At 40.2% G+C, this 23,582-nt stretch overlaps 1 protein-coding gene across 1 annotated transcript; it reads left to right on the top strand.

Annotated features, from left to right (window-relative positions):
- Nucleotides 1-4,672: 4,672 nt before the first annotated feature.
- SULT6B1 (sulfotransferase family 6B member 1) lies at nt 4,673-21,742 on the top strand. Its single transcript, XM_029937944.1, has 7 exons — nt 4,673-4,871; nt 6,277-6,389; nt 10,449-10,538; nt 11,669-11,795; nt 16,949-17,043; nt 18,955-19,111; nt 21,612-21,742. Exons 1-7 carry the CDS (start codon nt 4,673-4,675, stop codon nt 21,740-21,742), a joined length of 912 nt encoding a protein of 303 aa, XP_029793804.1.
- Nucleotides 21,743-23,582: the final 1,840 nt, after the last annotated feature.

The raw sequence follows: 23,582 nt of genomic DNA on the forward strand, positions 1-23,582 counted from the left end.
TTTCCTCAGGGTCCTGAACTTGAGCCCCATGTTGGGCATGGAGTCTACATAAAAACAAAACAAAATTGTAGGAAATGTAGACCTACTGAATCCAAATCTGCATTTTGGCAGATCCCGAGACAATTCTTTTGTAAATTGAATTTTGGGACACACTGCCTGTACTACTTAAAAAAAAGAGAAGGAGAAGCAGAAGGGGAGAAGGCAGAAGAGGAGAAAAGGAATATAAAAGTCTATTATGTGCAAGAGGAAGCCTGGGCTAGCCAAAATAGTTAAAACAGATCACCTTCATTGAAGCTATAGTCTAGGCAGGGTAAAATACATTCACAATTAACCACTGAAAAATACACAATGATTAGGGTCTTTCTGGCTGAGCCAGCCAGGAGCCCCTAGGGTCTTGGTACTGATCTGAAGGAACCATGAGGTTTCAGAGAAGAGGTGAGTTGTCTTTGGCAAGCTAGTTGGAGCGGTCTTTGTCGAAGCCAGGTAAAGGAAGAGCCTCTGAGGAGCTCTCTGTGACGTCCCCAGTTTTCCTATCCAACCCCCACAATGCAGCATACATGGTTCATTTGCACAAGTAAACCATCCTAAGTTGGAAGGAATGTGGATCTGCAAACTACACTAATTTAAAGCATGTCATTAGTCAAGATCACTCAGATCTCTACAGATCCAGATCCCCAACCATCCCTTCCAGTACCTGGGTTTATCCGTATCCTCTTAATGTTTGGGCTTTGTATAGTCTCCCATCTCTTCTATCTGCTGTGTAGTAACTACCTTTGGCCTGAACCTCCATTCTACTAATATTATATATCTGACTTTCTCTCGTTTTTCTCCTAAGATCTTTCTCTCTCTCTTTTTTTTTTTTTGGTCTGTTCTTTGTTTTGTTGGTTACTGTTTTTGCTGTCATAATCTATTTTTCTCAAAACTCTTTAGAACTCCACCTCCAGCTGTTACCTACTTTGTTAAGGTTCTTCTTTTTCCCCCAGCCAAGACATGTGCAGTCTTCAGAGATTCATTCCTGTTCACAGATTCACCCATGATAAATATTTCTCATTTTAAAATCAGCCCCAATGACTTCCAGGGATTTGTTTAATATATATTATATTTAATATATAATATATAATTTATATTTATATTTGTTATATACATGGGTGCATAGATATGTGAACCTGAGTCACAAAACAAGAAGAAAAGATAAATTGGAATGGTTCAGATTGAGAAAAGAAAAGCACCTGGGTGGCTCAGTCAGTTGAACATCTGATCCTTGATTTCAGCTCAAGTCATGATCCTAGAGTCGTGGAATCAAGCCCCGAGTTTGGCTCTGTGCTAAGCATGGAACCTGTTTAAGATTCTCTCTCTGTCTCTCTCTCTGTCTCTCTCTCTGTCTCTTCCTCTGTGTAAAACTAAAAAAAGAAAAGAAAAGAAACTTGGCAACAAAGCTGAAATAATTGCACAGAGACTCAGTCACTTCCATTGAGAGTGTATATACTCTAATTAAGGGAGGTTGTTCATTACAGTGGGAGTATTACACAAATTTATATGGCATCCTCATACTCAGTTTCTACACATCCTGAACCCCACCACAAATTTCACAAACATGTTTGCAGGTAAGGACCATTTGCCTACAAGGTTTAGAACAGGAGAAATATAGAGTCCAGCAGAGACTTGTATCAAGTTAACTCAATCAGTGAATTGGGGTACAGGGCAGAGGGTATTGGGGCTGGTGGGAAAGACTCTGAAGGCCGATTTTCACTGATCCCCACCAGTGTCAAGTGGAAAGACTCTCAAGTAGCAGGTGGGACTGTACCTCTACACAATTGGGCAATGGGGTATCTTATCTGCCCCAACCTTAACCCCAATGCAAATGCTCAATCTCCCCAATTCATAAGTCTTGTTCACCCTCTTCTAAGTCTCCAGAACCTCTCCCAACGGCTCCTTTGGGAAACTGGACATTCCCAGTGTGACCCTGATTTGCTAACTCCAGCAAAGGGATGCAAGTGGCCAAAAGGAAGTTCCCCTTGCTTCATCATGCCCAACGCACAGAAGTCAGCCAATGTCCCGGTCTTCCGTAGTGGGCGTAAGACCAAGGGCAGCAAGGATCTCCTCATTAATAAATATCTAGGAGGTTTCCTGTCCATTCACCCATGGCTATCCCAGAGAAAGATCAGCTACCCAATCTGTCTGGGATCATCCAAATAAAACTCTTTTAATTAACTAGCATACGGTTGTAGAGATTAGATAACCCATGGCTACAGGTACCAAAAGGCACCTACTGGAAGAGAGAGGTCCAGGATCTTGGTGATGACTCAGCCTTCCCTTCAGAGGGCCACAGGACACAGAACAGTGGGGGACTAAGCCTCTGGTGGCACTGTCCCTGAAATATAGGCAGTGGGGACAGGACTGCTTGCCAGCTGCCCAGTGCTGGAGTGGAGTGGTTCTTCATCATACCCAATCTAGGATGTAAAAGTGTCACCAGATAAATATCCTGGGTCCAGAATGTTTTCAGCATCTGTTAACTCAAACACTTCATCCCTGACTTCCTGATGGTCAATTTCTGAAGAGGGAAGCCAGTTTTTAATAAACTCCCCCAAATACCAAGAGGTTATACCCTCTCCTTGCATGTGGGATTCCAAGGTAAATTTCAATCCTGTACTACACTAGGAAGTAGCACTTCTCTTGCTAAAGAAGAGGACCAAAACACAATTTAATCCTGAAGGGGCATCCCACTCCAGAAAGAGGAAGACGGCACAGAAGGGGCTGATTTACTTGCCTCTAAAAATCAGCCTGGGGCCAAAGGGCACACAAGAGCCATATGCTTCTTGAGCCTCACTCACTTGCTTTACTAATCAGACTTGAGTTCAATCACCCTAGACATGTCAATGTTTTTCTCTCTCCCTCTTTCTCTCTTTCCAGAATTCTCTCTCTCTCCTTCTCTGTCTCTCTGCCATATGTCCGTAGCCTAGAGGGGAAAAAAAAGAAGAGGGGAAAATGCCATGGGGCACTTGGGTGGCTCAGTCGGTTAAGCATCCAACATACGCTCAGCTCATGATCTTGCGATTCATGAGTTCGAGCCCTGCATCAGGCTCAATGCTGACAGCTCAGAGCCTGGAGCCTGCCTTGGATTCTGTGTGTGTGTGTGTCTCTCTGCCCCTCCCCCGCTCATGCTTTGTCTCTCTCTCTCTCTCTCTTTCTCTCAAAAATAAACATTAAAAGCTTTTTTTTTTTTTTAACCAAAAGAGGGATGATGTCTTTAATTTCAAGGAAAGGAGCTTTAAACAAACCCACTGTGCTGCTCCCAGCAAAGAGCATGAACCAAGCCTGGACAGTGCGGTCTAAGAGTCTAAGAGGTTCCCCCTGCCCACTTACCTCTAGCCTAGGTGGATCCAGGAGCTAAATGGAAGCTGGGATTGCACAGAACCTTGGGCCCACCCACACTCAAAAGCACACCAGTGCCCCTGAATCCTATAATCTAGCTTATTTTACAATCATTCATGCCGTTTCTGCCATCACGCATGTAGACACGTAAGAGTCAAGTAGAGGGGCACTTGGCTGGCTCAGTTGATAGAGCGTGTGATGCTTGACCTTGGAGTTGTGAGTTCGAGCCCCACATTGGACGTAGAGAATACTTTAAAAACTAAAATCTTACAAATAAAAAAGAGTCGAGCAGGTGGAACGGTAAGACTGACAGCTTGCTCTGAGCCCAGGGAGACTAAGAAGAATCAGAGCTCGCATTACCAAGTCCAAACAGCCACCCCCAAGTCCTCCTATAATTACAGGCATTAGTGTCAAAACAGGATCTAGGCATATTGTCTTTTTTAACATTGTACTCACTAAGAAGCAAGCTAAGGACAACAGCAGTATTTGAATTAATACCTTAAATTCTACCTTCCCCAGGTAAACAATGACTCTTTATAATGTAAGGGACAATCCCACTAAGCAGCTTGGCCAGGAGTCCAGTCTTACTCCCTTTTTTGGGGGGCGGAGGGAGATTCTGAAATATACCACCTTCCCACCTACAGTGAATAGCATCCCATTATTATGTAAGGTAATTCTGTAAGGTAATAACATCTTCAAGGGGGAAGTTCTGTATGGAAATATAAAAACAGTGAGACAGACATTCCAATACTATCTTTTTACCAATGTTTTAAAAGGACATTATTACCAAAAACATGAAATCCAGAAACCTATCTAACTGGGAACCCTCTTTGGTCAGCTCTTTTTTCCTTCTGTAAAATGAAGATTAAGCATTGCTTCCCTACATCTACCACCTGCATCAGTAACATACGTTCAATTGATGTATAAAATTTTCTCAATTCTGTGAGAAAAATTGCAGGTCTGATTCAGTTAAAGAACTTTTTGTTAGATAGTTAATTTCCCTTATCATCTGGTAAGAGATTCTACTCCTACTCTCCTTGGGAGGATTGTCCATAATGGTAATATAATCACCCCCTGGGGTAATACTCCCTGATCCTCAGCCTGTTTTGCACCTGTGGTTTGCCTTTTGTCAGAGGTGGGCGTGCAAACAGGCAGGTGGGGGGAGGAAGAGATGTGAATGAAATAATTTCTTTCTCAAGTGAATGGGAGGAGTCCTTTATTCCACATTCTGAAAAACTCCTTTAAAAGCGATCGTTGCCCCTGGGCAACCACAGAACAGGTTCATCAGCAGGAAGCCAGCATGGCCAATAAGTCCAAATTTATTGACTACATTGATGAAGCTTTGGAAAAATCTAAAGAAACTGCACTTTCTCACTTGTTCTTCACCCATCAGGGGATTCCGTACCCTATCACCATGTGCACCTCAGAAACTTTCCAGGCCTTGGACACCTTCGAAGCCCGAAGCGATGACATAGTGCTTGCATCTTATCCAAAGTGTGGTAAATAAATCATTTTCTACAAGGGTGTTTTTTCATAAGGAGGAAGTTGGGCAGGGTGCAAGGCAAAAGTGGGAGGAAAGCAGTTCCTCTCTGCATGAAGCTAGCCAGAAGTCAGGGCGGAGGATGACCAAGATGGTTAAGAACACAGCTTGTGAAGTCAAGAACTAGAACTGCTAGATTTAGAAACCTGGGTGTCTGCGGGAAGGATGATGGATGCAGAAAGAGATGCATGGTGGGGCTAGCAACCAGAAGGATGAATGCGAGAAAGCCCATTCGGCATCAGACACTGAGAGCAGGAAAGATTTTCATCTTGGGTTTTGACTGAGGAGTGTGGCCATGTCTATAATGTATATGATGATTTCCATGTAATGATTTTTCGGGGATCAAACATCAGCAATCCTCCAGCTTCTCAAACTCGTATTACAATGGTCATTCATCAACGGAGGATAAAACATTAAGAATCTGTGGGGCACCTGGGTGGCTTAGTCAGGCGTCTGACTCTTGATTTCAGATCCGGTCATGATCTCAACAGTTCGTGGGATCGAGCCCTGCATGGAGCTCAGCGCTGTCAGTGTGAAGCCTGCTTGGGATTCTCTCTCTCTCTTTCTCTCTGCCCTTCTCCTATGAGCGCTCTCTCTCTCTCTCTCTCTCTCAAAATAAATAAATAAACTTTAAAACCCCCAGATTCTAAATTTCTATTTTACACAATCTGATTTTTTTTACCTGTTATTTCACCTCTGTTTATTAAAGCCATCTTCATTTGATATTTTTCTATTAATTGATGCTGGAGTTTTATAAAATCAAAATTATATGTACTCTTATAGAAAATATTCACTGGGGCACTGGGTGGCTCAGTCAGTTAAGCATCTGACTTCAATTCAGGTCATGATCTCATGGATCGTGAGTTTGAGCCCTACATCGGGCTCTGTGCTGACAGTTCAGAGTCTGGAGCCTGCTTTGGATTCTGTGTCTCCCTCTCTCTCTGCCCTTTCCCTGCTCATGCTCTCTCTCTCTCTCTCAAAAATAAATAAGCATTAAAAATTTTTAAAGAAAATATTCACTAATATAAGGTACAATAATATATCATATATAGTAAACAATTGTTTCTATAACATAACATTTTTCTATAAGGAACATATTATAGATTTAAGAAGTATTGCCTCCTGTTAAAAGAGTATTCTGAAAAATAAGGTAACTTGAATTTATACTAATGTAAGTACCTGCTGTTTTCCACAAAACTCTGTTTCTTTCCATAACCCAGTTTATTCCAAATGCAGAAGAACCAATTGTACACACCACAGAGTAGCCATAGAGTTTAATTTTTATGATGCATATGATCAAGTGACATGCTTTTGCTATGCCAAGACTCCTTTAGTGAGCTTTGATTCTCTGATTTTTCTTACAGGTTCAAATTGGATTCTCCACATCATTAGTGAATTAATATTTGCTGAATCTAACAAAAAGTATGAATATCCAGAATTCCCAATTCTTGAATGTGGGGACCCAGAAAAATATCAGGTTAGTACAAAACAGCCTTTAAACTTATACTAAATTACCATAGAAAGACTTCCTCTATTTGGGGGACATTTGAGTTCTGAGTTCAGAAAGTAATAATACTAATAATCATTGCAACTTATTTTGTGCTTGCCATCTAATCCCAGAAGCTTTCAAGGATTATCTCATTTCAGGGCAAAATAACCTCATCGCCATTTCACAAAAGATCAAACTGTTAGAGATTTGCCCAAGGTCAAGGGGCTCATAAATGGCAGGGCCAAGATTTGAACTCCAATTTTCCAATTTGAGCTTCCTAAGCTCTGCACAATATACACAGTCTCCTTAGAAAAGAGGAGCACAAGGGAAAGTAAGCCAAGAAACCTGAAGGAAAAAATGTAAATGAGGGGCGTCTGGTTGGCTCAGTCGGTAAATCCTCAGACTCTTGATCTTGGGGTTATATGATTGAGCCCCACGTTGGGTGTAGAGATTACTTAAAAAATAAAATGTCTTAAAAAATTAAAACCATAAAAGCTTTGTCTCTGAAGACAGAGACTTGGGTGGGACGGCAAGAGAAGGGTTCCTCTAAGGCCTGGATCATTCTGCCCTCGGTTATGTCAGCACTCCCCAGTCTTTTCCTAATAAGACATTACCTTTGATGTTTTTGTGTCAGTGAGGACTCTGGTGTGTGGAGGGATGGGAAAGGGACATGTAGTAGCTGAGAGAGTAAGTCACTAGTGTGCATAAAGGTTCTTCTTTTATTTTGAGAGAGAGGGCACACATGAGATGGAGAGAATACCAAGCAGGCTCCACGCTGTCAGTGCAGAGCCCAATGCAGGACTCAAACTCACAAACTGTGAGATCATGACCTGACCCAAAATGTGAAGAGTTGGACACTTAACCAACTGAGCCACCCAGGTGCCCCCTTACCCGTTCTAATTCACTTTACCACACATTATTGCTCACACTACCAATATAACCAGGCGGCGCTTGGTAGACAGGAAAATCTGTTTCCAGTCAGGAGAGGCAAGGACAGAGAGGGAGGAAGGATCTTCCTCAGGACCTCAGTGTCTGGACAGGACAGGTGAGAGGAGGGCCAGCACCAGCCCCGCCAGAAATGCATCTGTGCAGGGAAGGGGGAGCCACAGTCTCAGCAAAACTTTCAGAGGAGCTAACCGCCAGGTCCCCAACAAGCAGACAGAAGAACTCAGTTACTGAGAATTAAGTCACTGGATTGGGACTGAAGAAGGGGTTTCTGGAAAACGGCAGAGACACCTGGCGTGATGACAAATACAAACCAAGAAGTTGGATCCCAAGGGGAAGGAAGCCCATTTCCATGAATTGGGCTAAAGCAACAGAAAAACACAGGCAGATGAGGAGTTCAGGAAGTTGGGGGTGGGCTGGAGAGGGGAGCTAAGTGTGCATCCTGGATCTGATTGGCTGCAACCTCAGGAGGAGGCAGCCACAGCAGGACCTGGCGGTGGGCGGTCAGGACCAGCTCAGGATGTGGGGACAGGAGTTTTAAAAAACCTTCCCACGTTAAGAGATGGATGGGCTAATGAAAAGTCCCACTGATTTCTCCTATCCAGGCCACTGAATTACTGTTTTTCTAAAGAGGGTGTTTATAATCACCTTAAAATTTATGCCAACATTTCTGTAGCTTTCCAATTTTTTTTCAAAATAATTTTTATTTATTTTAGCATTTCTTCATTTTTGAGAGACACTGAGACAGAGCATAGGCGGGGATGGGGGCGTGTGCAGAGAAGGAGACACAGAATCCAGGCTCTGAGCTGTCAGCACCGAGCCCAGAGCCCAGCACAGAGCTCGAACTCAGCAACCATGAGATCGTGACCTGAGCTGAAATCAGATGCCTAACAACTGAGCCACTCAGGCACTCCTCCAACTTTTTTTCAAGTAAACTCTACACCCAAAGTGGGGCTCACACTCATGACCTGAAGATGAAGAGTTGCATACTCTGACTAAGCTAGCCAGGGGCCTCTCCAACTCCCCTTTTATTTATAATTGTTTAAATTTATTTATTTACTTTGAGAGAGAGGAGAGAGCATGAGCAGGGGAGGGGCAGAGAGATAGAGAGAGAGACAGAGAGAGAGAGGGAGACGGAGAATCTCAAGCAGGCTCCAACACTTTAGCACAGAGCCCAATGAAGGGCACAGACCCACAATCTATGAGATCTTGACCTGAGCCGAAAACAGGAGTCAGATGCTCAGCAAACTGAGCCACCCAGGTCCCCTACGTCCAGCTCTTCATCTCGGGGTTGTTGATTTGAGCCCCACATTGGGCATAGAGATTACTTACAAAAATAAATAAAATAAAATACGTGTATTTTCTTAAGATATGTCTATATCCAGTCTTTACATTGCTTATACTTTGGCCCCAACACACATTTTCATCGACACATCAGTTTTGTTATTTATTTCCCATTTTCTCCCCGGATATTTCTCTAATCCTGTTAGGAACTTTACCATTTCTCTTATGTCTTTCTGTGATTTTTGGCCATGCAGTGCAGTGGAAACAGCATTCTATAACTTAATCTGAAAATTACCATCTGTGCGATCTTGCACAATGCACTTAAAACCTCAATGCCAATTGTTAATCTCTAAAATGGGGGTTTTAATATCCATCTGAGAGGATTGCTGTGAATGAATGTAAAAGTGAGGTTCAAGACTAAAATTTAGGGCACTCTGACGTAAATCAAGTGTTATGACTTTTCTATTCACTTCTTTTTTTAAATGTTTATTTATTTCTGAGAGAGAGAGAGAGCAAGGGAGGGGCAGAGACAGAAGAAGACAGAGGACCCATACAGGCTCTGGGCTGTCAGCCCAGAGCCAGATGCAGGGCTCGAACTCACAAACCATGAGATCATGATCTGAGCTTAATTGAGCCACCCCCAGTGCCCCTCAAGTTTTATGACTATTAATTGCCACTGGCGTTCTTATCATTGACTTAAATTGTTTTTTTATTTTTAAAATCTCAGGTGGTTTTTCTTTTCTTTTCTTTTCTTTTTTGGCTCTTGCTTGAGTTGAGATGTCCAGTAAGTTTCTACAGAAAAATTGGCTTTAAATGTCTAAATATCATCTTATCACTTGAAATAATGTGCCCCAGCAGTGAGTGACCTCTACAAGTGTGTAAATGAAACTTAAGGCTTTAGCCCATATAACGTACTAAACCCTTAACCCTGGCAGATTAAAGAGGTAACTTCATTTTTAAAATTATCAGTAGAAGCAGATACACACACACACACACACACACACACGCACACACACACACACACACACACACACAGAATCAATCACTGAGTCCTTATACTGATAAGAATTTCTCTAGTAAAATATTTCTCAGATACTCAAGTGATGCTGTGCACTTTCAGGTTCTGTTGGGATATCTGATTGCATGGAATTTTGTTGGTAAAAAAAATCCAGATATTAAAAGTAGATTTGGGGGAGTTATGGAAAAACTTGAATATTTCTGGTAAAGTCCTTGACCATAGAAGAGAGCCAAATGAAGACAAAGAGTAGATTACAAATTATGAACTGCAAAGAATGAATTCTAAAAAGAATTTCGTATGATTGTAGAAAAGGTCAAATCTTCAAAAAATGACCTCCCCAAATTAGGAAGCCAAATCCTATAAGGAGGTCCAACAGGACAATTTAAGTTATTTATTTATGATTTTCTCCATTCTTGATCTCCACAAAGAAAACAGAAATAAATTTTAAAAATTGGAGGGAGAGGGGCACCTGGGTGGCTTAGTCGGTTAAGGGTCTGGCTTCAGCTCAGGTCATGATCTCACATTCATGGGTTCGAGCCCGGCGTCGGGCTCTGTGCTGACAGCTAGCTCAGAGCCTGGAGCCTGCTTCAGATTCTGTATCTCCCTCTCTCTCTGACCCTCCCCTGCTAACACTGTCTCTATCTGTCTCTCAAAAATAAATAAAAAATATTTTTTAAAAATTGGAGGGAGAAATGGAAAAGGCACAATAGGGATGCTTGAAACTACCATTCAGATACTACACTTAAGAGCAATTCACCATAAGACATACACACTTTCACTTTTCTGTGTCTATTTTTAAGAGAATGAAACAGTTTCCATCCCCAAGGATTCTGGCAACTCACCTCCATTATGACAAATTACCTGCGTCCATCTTCAACAATAAAGCCAAGGTGAGTGTCCCTCCCTACCCGTATTTCAGTTGGAAGTTTTTAATGTCTAGATACTGCCTTTCTGAGTTATGTGATGAAGTCTGCATCTTTATCATAGAATTTTGAGAAATGAAATGTGTGATTTAGTATTTCTTCAGTTTTTTCTTTCTTCAAATATATTTGCTATAGTTGCACTCAAAGAGAATGCATTTTCAACCCGGATAGAGAACATATCCCTAGAATTGAACATATTTAAAATCTGTTTTATAGTGAACAGATTTCAGAATTCCACTAAGATATTTAGAGTCTTTAAACAAAAGAATGCAATATAAAAACAAACAGAAGTAGGGGGTTTTTTTGTTCTTTCTGGTGAGCATTATTTATGTGAGGTCTGAAACAATTTTATTTCTGAATTTCATGTATAATAACAAACTTCATGTCCTGCATTCATAACTATAGATGCTTTGGTTACTCTTATCATTGTTTGATCTTCTCCTACAAAACTCTGAACATTATTTGCCTTGTCCTTAATATTATTTTTTCTTTAATATTATTTTTGAATTTTTATTTTGTTTTGTGGTTTAACCTTCCAGATCATACCCTTATGACTATTCCAATGAGCTTGCTTTTTCCTTTTACTATCTTCTCTCTTTTTTTTTTAACTTTTATTTATTTATTTTGAGAGAAAGAGAATGTGTGTGCTGCTCACACATGAGCACATGCTAGAGCAGGAGAGGGGCAGAAAGAGAGAGAGGGAGAGAGAGAGAGAGAGAGAGAATCCCAAGCTGTTAGTGCAGAGCCTGACTCAGGGCTTGATTCCACAAACCATGAGATCATGACCTGAACTGAAATCAAGAGTCGGACACTTAACCAAATGAGGCACTCAGACACCCTGCTTTTTTGATATTTTCTACATATGCCTTCTTACTGTCTAAGTTCATTAGCAAAAGTTCTCTGCTACAACGTTAATCTGTTTTTTCTTCTCTCTCCCCTCTTCCCAGACTTCCCCATCTGTCACCCCCTCTTCCTCGATTTCTCTTTATGTTAACAAAATTATGTCATATCCAAGAGTACTCAATGACATTGCACACCCCTTCACTTTTCCAAAGTTCGAAACATAGACCTGAATAAATTTAATTTTCTCCTTCTAGATATTGGTGATCTTTCGAAACCCTAAAGATACGGCAGTATCTTTCTTCCATTTCCACAATGATGTCCCTGACATTCCAAGCTATGGCTCCTGGGATGAATTCTTCAGACACTTCATGAAAGGACAAGGTATGGCTGTTGGTGAAGGAATTCTTACTTTGACAGATGACCACAAAAGTACAAAAAATCAAATGTGTTTTAAGGTAAAGAAAGAAGATTAAGGAGGATCCAGGACCCAAAAAGTTGCTTTGCCATGAAGTTTCAAAGCACCACTAGTTGTGGGCATTGAACAATAATTAAAAATTATTAAATTAAACTAGTAATTGGTAAATTAAATTAGTAATTCAAAACATTACTGTTTTTAAAAATAACTTGGGTAATTCATATGTTGCCTACAGTATGAGGCGGCCACAGGACAAAGAGGCCTATACAGAGTTGTGTAGAAAAGCATCGCTAGCTAATGTCCCCTAAGTCTCTATATAACAATGATAAAAAAAGAAGATTAAACCATGACACTGAACAAACACATCTAAGATATTTGTTTGTCAGAAAGGATATAAGCTTTGTTAGACCATGTTGATGTTTTACCTCTGGTTATTAATAACTGCAATTTTATAAGTCCCTACTGGGGCTTCTGACTGGCTCAATCAGTAGAGCAAGTGACCCTTGATCTCCGGGTTGTGAGTTCCAGCCCCACCTTAGGTGTGGAGGTTACTTAAAAGAAACTCTTCTAAATGCCTACTGATCCTTCATGGACTAAAGAAGGTGTTACATGTGCATGATTTCATTTAAGACTGTAACAAACTATGAATAAAGTATTTGTGGCCCCTTGCACAGATGAGAAAACTAATCCAAACAGTCAACTCATTTGCCAGTGGAACCACTGCTTGTAAGTCCCAGTGACTCTGCCTCCTTGGGTATGATGGCCAGAGATTCAAGATGCCTCTGTTAGCCAGTGGCTCTCTTGAGTCTTTACGGTGCAGTAGAAGGCAGAATTAATGCCACATGATTCTAGAGAAGTTGTCGACAGGTCACTCTAAGAGGACCATCTTTATTTCATTTTAAAGTTTTTAAAATATAATTTATTGTCAAATTGGCTAACATACCGTATGTACGATGTGCTCTTGGTTTTGGGGGTAGATTCCCGTGGGTCATTGCTTACATACAACACCCAGTGCTCATCCAGCATTATTTTTAAAGTTTTATTTATTTATTTATTTATTCATTCATTCATTCATTAATTTATTTATTTATTTTGAGAGAGACAGAGACAGTGCAAGTGGGGAGGGGCAGAGAGAGGGAGAATCCCAAGCAGGCTCTGCACTGTCAGCACAGAGCTGGATGCGGGCCTTGAACACAACCCAACTGTGAGATCATGACCTGAGCTGAAATCAAATGTGGGGTATTTGATGGGCTGAGCCCCCCAGGCACCCAAGAGAACAACTTCTAAAGGGGATCAGCACAGCAATGCCATACCTCACATGCATGGACACTGGGTACAACACTGTCCCCTAAGCAAAGATGAAGTATGGGGATCAGGGGAGAGAAAGAAAGCACACAGAAGGTGGTTACGAAGCACCAGTAACGAAGTTTTATTTGTCTAGAAACTACTCACTCAGACTGGATGTATGGAGACCGTTAAGGCAAGTCTGTAACTGCACCCCATCGGTAACACGAGAGAACATTTGACAATGGGACAGCTGTCAGCACTGGAACAGTCTATCATAGGGAGTCTTTGTTGCCTCATCCACCCTTTTAGCCTAATTATTTTATTGACTACGATGACAATGTTACCTTAAATAAAGTTTCCACTTTGCACACTTGTTAAATTCAACTTATGGAAGAAGCTCAATGTCCTGGAAAACGTGCAGGATTTAGAATGAGAGGACTGGATTGGGCTTCATCACTTATTATCATATATTAGCAATTAATATTAGATAGAATAATTACCACTTACTGAGCAAGTACTACATGCCAGGAACTATATGCTATCCCTCACATACATTTTAACATTTCATTTCTCTTTTTTTTAAGTTTATTTATTTTGAGAGACAGAGAGAGTAGAGGAGGGGCTAAGAGAGGGGGAGAGAGAATCCCAGGCGGGCTCTGTGCTGTCAGTGTGGAGCCTGATGCAGGGCTCAAATACACGAACTGTGAGATCATGACCTGAACTGAAACCAAGAGTCGGATGCTTAACTGACTAAGCCACTCAGGTGCCCCCCCCATTTCATTTCTCTTAAGAACCCCATGGGAATACATACTATTATTGTCCCCGTTTTGTAAAGATGGAAATAGAGGCATAAAAAGGTGACACAACCACTAAGTAGCAGAGCTAGAATTTAAACCCAGGTTCAAATCAATCACACCTGGGTGATGTTCAGCAAGACGTTTGATCTTTGCGAATATTGATTTCCTAACTTCTAAAGTAAAGATAAGAATATCTGACCTACAGGACACTACAGGAGTAGGATACTAGAGCATTTTTTTGGCAGCACAATAGCTCCAGTGCCAGACAGATGTTGAAAGACACCACTACCCATAACTTACTTACCATGTGACCTTAAAGTGGTTATTTCCTCGTCAACAAAATAGGCGTAAAAAATGTCCCTAATACATTGGATTGCTTTAAAGATTGAAGGATAAAATATGTAAATATCAATTAATACTCCATGAAGAAGAACAGAAAACCTGACCACAGTGGCCTACACAGATTAGGTTTTATTTTTCTCACTATGCAATAAGCATGAAGGTAGGCAGCTGGTTCAGTTGCCCAGTGATGGATGGCAGGCTAACACCTCTGACACTCCCTCAGCCTTTCCCTTCTGCCCTTTGCAACATACTCTCAAGTTGGCTACTGTCTCTCCAATCATGACTTTCAGATCCTGAAGGAGGTTTATCAAGACCAGGACAGCTTTACTAGAAACCTTCCAGCAGACTTCTCTTCATGTCTTGCTGGCCAGAACCATATCCGGAGACCAATCACAGCTCGAAGAGAGGCTGAAACATAGAAACCAGAATTCTCTTAACTGGCTTAGACCCAAGTAGCCAGAGTTTGGTTAGCAACCAAAACAGGAGTTTTGAATATTGGGCATGAAACTTACAGTCCACTGAAACTCAACAAGGGCTTCAGTGGTAATGATGACAGTGACAATAATTATGAGAACATTATTATTACTAGTTACATAGTAATAATGGCTAAAATTTGCTGAGTGGGTACTATTAATCAGGCACTGTTTTAACCATTTGATATGTATTAATTCATTTAAACCTCCCAACAACGCTGTTTTATAAATGAGGTAACTAGGCCACAAAGAGGGATTTTGAGTGACTCAAAATTGTGACTAGTGCAATCGAGATAAACTTTACATTTTATTTAATTTTAATTAGTTTAAATTTAAAAACAGATACTCAGGGTACCTGGGTGGCTCAATTGGTTAAGTGTCCAACTTCAGCTCAGTTCATGATCTCATGGTTCACAGGTTCAAGTCCCACATTGGGCTCTGTGCTCACAGCTCAGAGTCTGGAGCCTGCTTTGGATTCTGTGTCTCCCTCTCTCTGTCTTGCCCTCTCCCATGTGTGCTCTCTCTCTCTCAATCTCTCTCTAAAATAAATAAACAAAAAAATTAAAAGAAAAACACTCAATTCAGTTATTGGAAACTTTTAAATAAGTTTGGCATAAGAGAGTATATGAATCTACTTCTTCAACTTAGGTTTTAAAAGTCTAAAATATATCAGGGTACCTGGGTGGCTCAGTTGGTTAAGCTTCCAACTCTTGATTTCAGCTCAGGCAATGATCTCATGTGTTTGTGAATTTGAGCCCCGCATCAAGCGCTGTGTTGACAGTGCAGAGCTTGCTTGGGATCCTCTCTGTCTCCCTCTCCCTTTGCCTCTCCCCTGCTTGTGTGCTCTCTGTCTCTCAAAATAAATAAACATTGAAAAATCTAAAAATACATCAAGTATTTTTGATAAAGAACTTGTCATTCAAACAGATTCTCTGTAAGTGTAAAATGCCCACTGGCTTTTGGAATATACAAAACAAACAGTGATGGTTCCTTAGTAATTTTTTATGTTGATTATATTCTGAAATGATAACATTTCGGGATATATTTGGTTAAACAAAATAAAATATTAAAATTAATTTCACCCTTTTCCATTTGCTTTTCTTTTTTTTTAATTTTTTAAATTTTTTTTAATGTTTTTTATTTATTTTTGAGAGACAGAGAGAGACAGTGCGAGCAGGGGAGGGTCAGAGAGAGAGGGAGATACAGAATCGGAAGCAGGCTCCAGGCTCTGAGCTAGCTGTCAGCAGAGAGCCCGGCGCTGGGTTCAAACCCACAAACTGGGAGATCATGACCTGAGCCGAAGCCGGACGCTTAACCGACTGAGCCACCCAGGCACCCCTCATCTGCTTTTCTTAATATGGCTATTGGAACATTTAAAATTACAGATGTGGGGGCACCTGGGTGGCTCAGTCGGTTAAACGTCCGGCTTCGGCTCAGGTCATGATCTCACGGTTCATAGGTTCGAGCCCCGCATCGGGCTCTGTGCTGACAGCTAGCTCAGAGCCTGGAGCCTGTTTCAGATTATGTGTCTTCCTCTCTCTCTCTGACCCTCCCCTGCTCATGCTCGCTCTCTCTCTCAAAAATAAAAAATAAAAAACAAAAACAAAAACAAAAAATTACAGATGTGGTAGGGGGTGTCTGGGTGGTTTAGTCAGTTAAGCATCTGACTTCGGCTCAGGTCACGATCTCACGGTTGATGAGTTTGAGCCGCAAATCAAGCTCTGCACTCTCAGCACAGATCCTGCTTTGGATCCTCTCTCTCCCTTTCTCTCTGCCCCTCCCTCGCTGTGCTTTCTTTCTTTCTCAAAAATAAATAAATAAGCATTTTTTAACGGCTTACAGATGTGGCTTGCATTAAATTTCTATTGGACAATGCTGATCTAGAAAACATCTGTCTCATCATTTTTTTCTTTCTGGCACTATCTGTCAACTTTCATGTAATTTCACTATTTCTGAATCACTTTATTCACCTAAATATACATGACTGTCTGGTAGTTTTTATCAAGCCACTTAGCAACTTGCTTAGTTGTGTTCTTATTTATGAAAATAATAAAATTAATAGAAATCTGACAGCAGGAATGGCTGTATGCCAGTTAATCTTGTCTAAGGATATATACACACACATATATAGTTTATATTTTAAAGCATAAATTAATCATCTATATAGTTTTAACCTCAATTATTTGAAATTCCTTAAGAATTTTCCCCCTATATTTTTAGTTTCTTGGGGAAGCTATTTTGATTTTGCCATTAATTGGAACAAACATCTTGATGATGAAAATGTTAAGTTCATATTATATGAAGACCTGAAAAAGGTAAGCTTTTTGTTATTGACCTTCCGTAGCAACATTATTATAAAATATACATAGAGAACCTACTTTCAATGTCTGGTTGTGTGAACAAATATTGTATTCAATTAAAAAAATAAGTATTCCAAGGGCGCCTGGGTGGCTCAGTCGGTTGAGCATCCGACTTTGGCTCAGGTCATAATATCATAGTTCGTGTGTTCAAGCCCCGCTTCGGGCTCCGTGCTGGCAGCTCAGAGCCTGAAGCCTGCTTCCGATTCTGTGTGTCCCTCTCTCTCTGCCCTTCCCCTGCTCATGATCTGTCTCTCTCTGTCTCTCAAAAATAAATAAATGTTAAAAAAAAAAAAGTATTCCAGATTTGTGGTACAGGGCTAGGAAAAAAAATACGATGCATAGGGGCTTAGGTTGTGTATTTAACAGAAATAAAATAATGCTTATCAACTGATTATTAAGAGTGGCTGCTTTATTTTCCGTCTCTGATAGATAGTCCAGCTTAGGAATGGCAAAAATAATAGGTAGGTTTCAACTGAGATTTAATTGAACATGCATTTGGCTATAAATTGAGTTTTCCATATACTGTTATTTTTTAAATTGGTTATTTATGAACATTTAGTGCTGCCCAGCATTGTTCTAGACCCTTGTGATACATCAGTGAACAGAAAGGACAAAATTCACTGCCTAGCAGAAGCTTACCTTCTAGCTGGAGAAGACAGAGAGACAGAAAAACAATAATAAATACAATATTTTTAAATGTTTATAATATGAGAGAAAAAAAGAGTCCCTTATATATATATATATATATATATACAGTTTGGAAACAGGAGGAATCAGCAAAGGAGATAGAGGAGTCGCTAATGAGGTAGGAGGGAAGCCAGAGTCCTAGAACTCTGGTAGAGAAAGTATGTTAAAAAGAAGGGAGCGTGCCAAATGCTCTCTAGGGGAATTGAGTTCTTAACACCAGTCTCCTCTGAAATTCTTATCAAAGGAGGGTATAATTGAATCCATCCCTTCTGTTTCTAGAGTGCATTTATGTAACATGAAAAAGTGTATTAATTTAGTCTTCTCCCCTTCTAGTCTAGAATAATGTTTCTGAAAGTTGCGTTCAGAATGGAATGTCATGTTGCCCAGATGTAATAATTCTCGCTTAGAAGTTGCCTATTCAAACTGGTTTGGGGACTGCTCTCCTTGGGACATTCACATTGCAAGTTGACATACTAAAGAGTGAGAGATCCTGTAGGATAAACAAAACAAAACAAAACAAAACAAACTTCTCTTTATTTAACCAAAAGGATTCCAAACTTATTTGACCTCAGCCCTTACCCTCCTTTTTTTTTTCATAAAACATCTATAGCCACTTTGAAGTAAATTAATATTTTGTAGAATACAGTTTAAGAAACTGTTCTAAAAGATTATGGATCTTCATTGGTCAGGGATACTGTTGGGGGGCTCATGATTTACAAGGGTTTTAGACAAGACAAATTTCAAGACTCCTTCTAGTATTTAGCATTCTAAAAATCAGACTTTCTGGGTAGAATTAAACAATATCTATAAATAGGATTCAGAAGAAAAGAGAATTGTAATGAACAGGTACAAATTCATTAATTTCCTCAGCTCATTTAGACTGGTGCTTTTAATAAAATGAGTATCATCTTAGATAAGACTTACTACTTAATGCTTGCTATCATTATTTGTATCTTGTGGAGTTCAGTAAGAGTCATACATTGAAACTACAAGTAAAAACAATACGGAATATTTTGTAGGGTTATCTCAAATATTGATACATAAGTATCAGAGAAAGTCTAAAGAAGGAGATCAAACGATGAGTTAGAGAGGTAGGCTTAATAAATCCATTAGAAGAAACCTGTCTTTGCTTGGGCACAATTCCCATAGAAAGACGTTTATCCTTAAAATTGTTTTCAGAACCTGACCGCTGGAATAAAACAAATTGCCGAATTCTTTGGATTCTCTTTAACTGGGGAGCAGATCGAAACCGTCTCAGCCCAGAGCACCTTCCAAGCGATGCGAGCAAAGTCCCAGGAAACACATGGTGCCGTTGGACCCTTCCTGTTCCGCAAAGGTAAAATCGCATTGGGTCCTGGGACATCCATCAGTCTGCATGTGTAACAGGCAATCCAAATACTTTTATCTTAAGTTAAGACAGGATTTTCTTTTTTCTCCTTCAACAAGTTTGGACACAGTGAATTCAGAAGTAGACTGAGTTCCACTAAGTAGCACATTTCCACTGAGTAGACCGAGTTCCACAATATCTACACTATCTTTTAGAGTACTAAGTTCCTTCTACCTTTTTGCTTGCCAATTTGTGATGGCAGCCAGAGCTCCACCATTACATTAAAATGAAAAGATTATATAAATTTAAAAAAATTTTTAATGTTTTTAATTTAGTTTTTGAGAGACAGAGAGAGATAGCACGAGCAGGGGAGGGTCAGAGAGAGAGGGAGATACAGAACCTGAAGTAGGCTCCAGGCTCTGAGCTAGCTATCAGCAGAGCCCGACGCAGGGCTTGAACCCATGAACCATGAGATCATGACCTGAGCCGAAGTCGGACGCTTAACTGACTAAGCCACCCAGGCACACCAAGGATTATATATTTTTAAAATAAACAGGGAATAGCAAGAGACAAAATCACATATTAGCTGAGTAGGGCCCCTTTAAAGAACTTTGTGGGAAGCCTCATCAGTGACTTCTTTACACCTCATTGGCCACCTCTTACTGCCCTGTTGGTTGGGAACTGTGATCTTTTTTTAAGGCAATCTAATTTCTTATGGAAATTAATGATAATATAGTTTAGGTATCACTAGGTTTTTAAAAAATTATTTATATATATTGAAACATGATTTAGAGGTAGCACTATGTGTTAGACCTTTTACTAAGCATAAATTTTATAGCAAAAAAATGAATTCCTGAATTTTATAAATGTGGGCACCAAAGCTCAGGAAATTAATTTGTCCGTTGCCACAAAACTAATGATCAATGGAGTCAGTATTTGAACCTAGGTTTACTTGACTCGAGTAGATAAAGTGGAGTACACTTTATCAAATGAAGACCAATTTAAAATACCCGATGTGAATGAAACATTGAATTTAAATCTGGCCTGGGTTTGATTGCTAACTTTACCTCTGATTTTTAGGCCTCGTTTGATTAGCTTTAAATGAGGGGGGAAAAATAGAACTTTTGGGTACACTGTGATTTATAAAAAATTTTTTTAATGTTTATTTTTGAGAAAGAAAGAGAGAGAGCTAGACAGAGAGACAGAGCACGAGTGGGGGAGGGGCAGAGAAAGAGGGAGACAGAATCAGAGCAGGCTTCAGGCTCGGAACTGTCAGCACAGAGCCCAACACGGGGCTCAAACTCACGAACCTGCAAGATCATGACCTGAGACAAAGTCAGACACTTAACCATCTGAACCACCCAGACATTAATCAAGGACTATTCAGAACAAAAAAATTCTAAAATAAAGTAATAACTTAAAAATTTTACAATATTCTTTGCAAAAAATTCAGAAAGCACAGGAAAATGTGTAAAAGCATTAAAAAGTATCCACATTTCTCCCACCAGAGGCAAGTTTAACTTTTTGGCATATTTCTTCAAGCCTCCTCCTGGGATGTTTCATATCATGGGTAACATTTGTAACAGCTTTGTGTTTTTTATTCCCTTCATACATCTAAGCATTTCCTTGCCATTAAACCCTCTTTATAAAGATACATTTCAATGGCTATGCAACAAGGAACTTGCAACTTCAACCCAAATCACCAAAAAATTCTAAAGAAAGAAGTAACTTCTTTTATTTTTAAAAGGAATAAGAAAAACAGATCCTAATCTCAGGCAAAGTAATAACATTTTGCAAAATTTTCAGTATCTGAGGTTTTAACCAAAACTTGCTATAAAATGATAATGTCTCAAGGGGTATTTAAAAGACTTTTCAGAGGGGGAAAATGACTCTCAAAACATGGAATTTTCGGTTCCAAATGTTGAGACAGGGGTGGGGGTAGGAGATGACTGAGGCCAACCGTCCCTTCTGTGATATAAAAAGAAAGCATATCACTCACTGGGTCACAGATGGGGAGCCCCAATAGATATCATTAGCTTTACATGAAAAATTACATTCATTTTTAAGACTCTTTGATTTTCTTCATGTCTCCATGTCACATTTCAAAGTAAAACGCTGCACTGACAAAATGGTAAAATCAAGAAGAAATAGGGGGATGGGTAAAACGGGTGAAGGGAAGCCGGAGGTCCGGGCTTCCAGCTCAGTGATGAGCAAGTCATGGGACCAAAAGGCACGCACAGCACAGAGAACGCAGTCGGTGGTATTGTAAATGGTGTTCTACGGTAACAGACGGGGGCTATCCTTGTGGTGAGCACAGCATAGTGTGTATAGTTGTTGAATCACTGTGTGATACATCTGAAACTAATGTAACACTGTGTGCCAACCATACTCAAATAAAAATAAAAATAAAATGAAATAAAATAGCTAAAAAAAAAAAAAAAGAAAACCCAGGAAGAAATGTCCTAACAGGTGCCCGGGTCTGTTGTTTGTTTGTATGTGTGTGTTGTAGGTGAAGTTGGCGATTGGAAAAATTTGTTCAGTGAAACTCAGAACAAGGAAATGGATGAAAAATTCCAAGAGTGCTTAGCAGGCACTCCCCTGGGAGCAAAGTTGAAGTATGAATCCTATTGCCATGCTTGATTCTGGCCAATTCAGCCGGTGTGGGTATTTTCTTTTCCTGAGTAATAAACAATGAAATAAGAAGTTGATCAAATAATCAACTAATGATAATTAAGTAACATTTAGGTATATGTAATATGAATTTGATAATAATGATAACACTTGAAGTTTTTGAGCACAGAGTTGTTGATTCACTTTTTGAAAAATATTTTTAATGTTTATTATTTATTTTTGAGAGAGAGACAAAGCATGAGTGGGGGAGGGGCAACGAGAGAGGGAGACACAGAATCTGAAGCAGGCTGCAGGCTCTGAGCTGTCAGCACAGAGCCCGATGTGGGGCTCGAACCCACAAACTGTGTGAGATCATGACCTGAGCCGAAGTCAGATGCTTAACTGACTGAGCCACCTAGGCGCCTCATTGGCTTTTTGAGGAAAGACCATTTAGCTGTCCAAAGGGGAGACTCTTGCTAATGGGGCATGCTGGAGTTGTAACTTCTTTCATGCTCTGGGTTCACATAAGAGCAGAAGCAGATACAATCAGAGACACACCTAGATCGGTGTCTGAGTGGAGTGTCGGGAGGACAAGCCTCCCAATGATGCACAATGTTTTGTCCTCCCAGAGTCATTCCTCTCTCCCCCACTATAGACCTAAGCACTGTGGTCATCTCAGATTTACTGTTGGGGGAAATTTAATTCCAACTCTGCACTGAACTAAGATGAATAAATCCTATCCTCATAGAATTCAAGGCCTGCAGTAGGCCCTTTGGAGCCACTCTCAAGGGGCATTATATGTCTGTTTGACACAACCTTTAAATCAAAGCTAAATATTAGAGATTGTCTTATTCTGGCATTAAGGCTTTTTGGCCACAGAACCCCAGGTAGTCATGTGGAACTTGCAAGAGATGGTAAAGAATGTTTTGGACAAACCCTCTCAACAATCCCTAATCTTTACACCATAGCTAGTCACAGGTAAGAATAGAATGGTTCATAGAAAAGTTAAATAAAATTGCTTTGAGAGGGGTGCCTGGGTAGCTCAGTTGGGTAAGGGTCCAACTTCGGCTCAGGTCATGATCTCAAGGTCTGTGAGTTCGAGCCCCGCATAGGGCTCTGTGCTGACAGCTTGGAGCCTGGAACCTGCTTCAAGTTCTATGTCTCCTTTCCTCTCTCTGCCCCTCCCCCACTTGCACTCTGTCTCCTTCTCTCTCCTTCCCTCTCTCTCAAAAATAAAAAAACATTAAAAAACCATTTTTTAAAAATTGCTTTGAGAAAGACCGCAGGACTATTTCCGGTAGTATGGTGGATTACATAACTTGAAAACCCTTCCCTCAGAACACCAAGAAAGGCTGGATAAAACTTCTTTCAGTTGCATTGCTCAGCCCCAGTAGAGTAAGTGGACTCACCAGGGACCAAAACCACAGAGGCAACAGAGAACCAGACCAAATAAGAATCAGAGATGACATTAAGCCATCATTTGCTGAGAGATTTGTCAGCAACAAAGAGGGTTGGGTCTTAATGCCCAGACCCCCATGATTGGTGCAGGAGTAGACAAATAGAACAAAATAGAGCTGTTGAACTGATCCATACAGGACAGGGGTGCCATTGCATATGATAGGAAGAAATTACACTCTTCCATATTTGCTACTAAGACAATTGGTTATGATACAGAAGTAAAATCAGATTTTCACATTCTATCACTCACAAAAATGAGTTTCTTGCAAATTAAACACCCATATGTTTAAAAAAGATTTTAAAGCTTTAGATTTTTAGAAGCAAATTCAAGGTAATATTTTTACAACTAGAGTGAGATTTCTTTTTTTTTTTTTTTTTGAAAGACAGGTTTTCAAGTTTATTTATTTTGTTT

This window comes from Suricata suricatta, chromosome 4 (genome assembly GCF_006229205.1).
Source record: "Suricata suricatta isolate VVHF042 chromosome 4, meerkat_22Aug2017_6uvM2_HiC, whole genome shotgun sequence".
NCBI classification, from domain to species: domain Eukaryota; kingdom Metazoa; phylum Chordata; class Mammalia; order Carnivora; family Herpestidae; genus Suricata; species Suricata suricatta.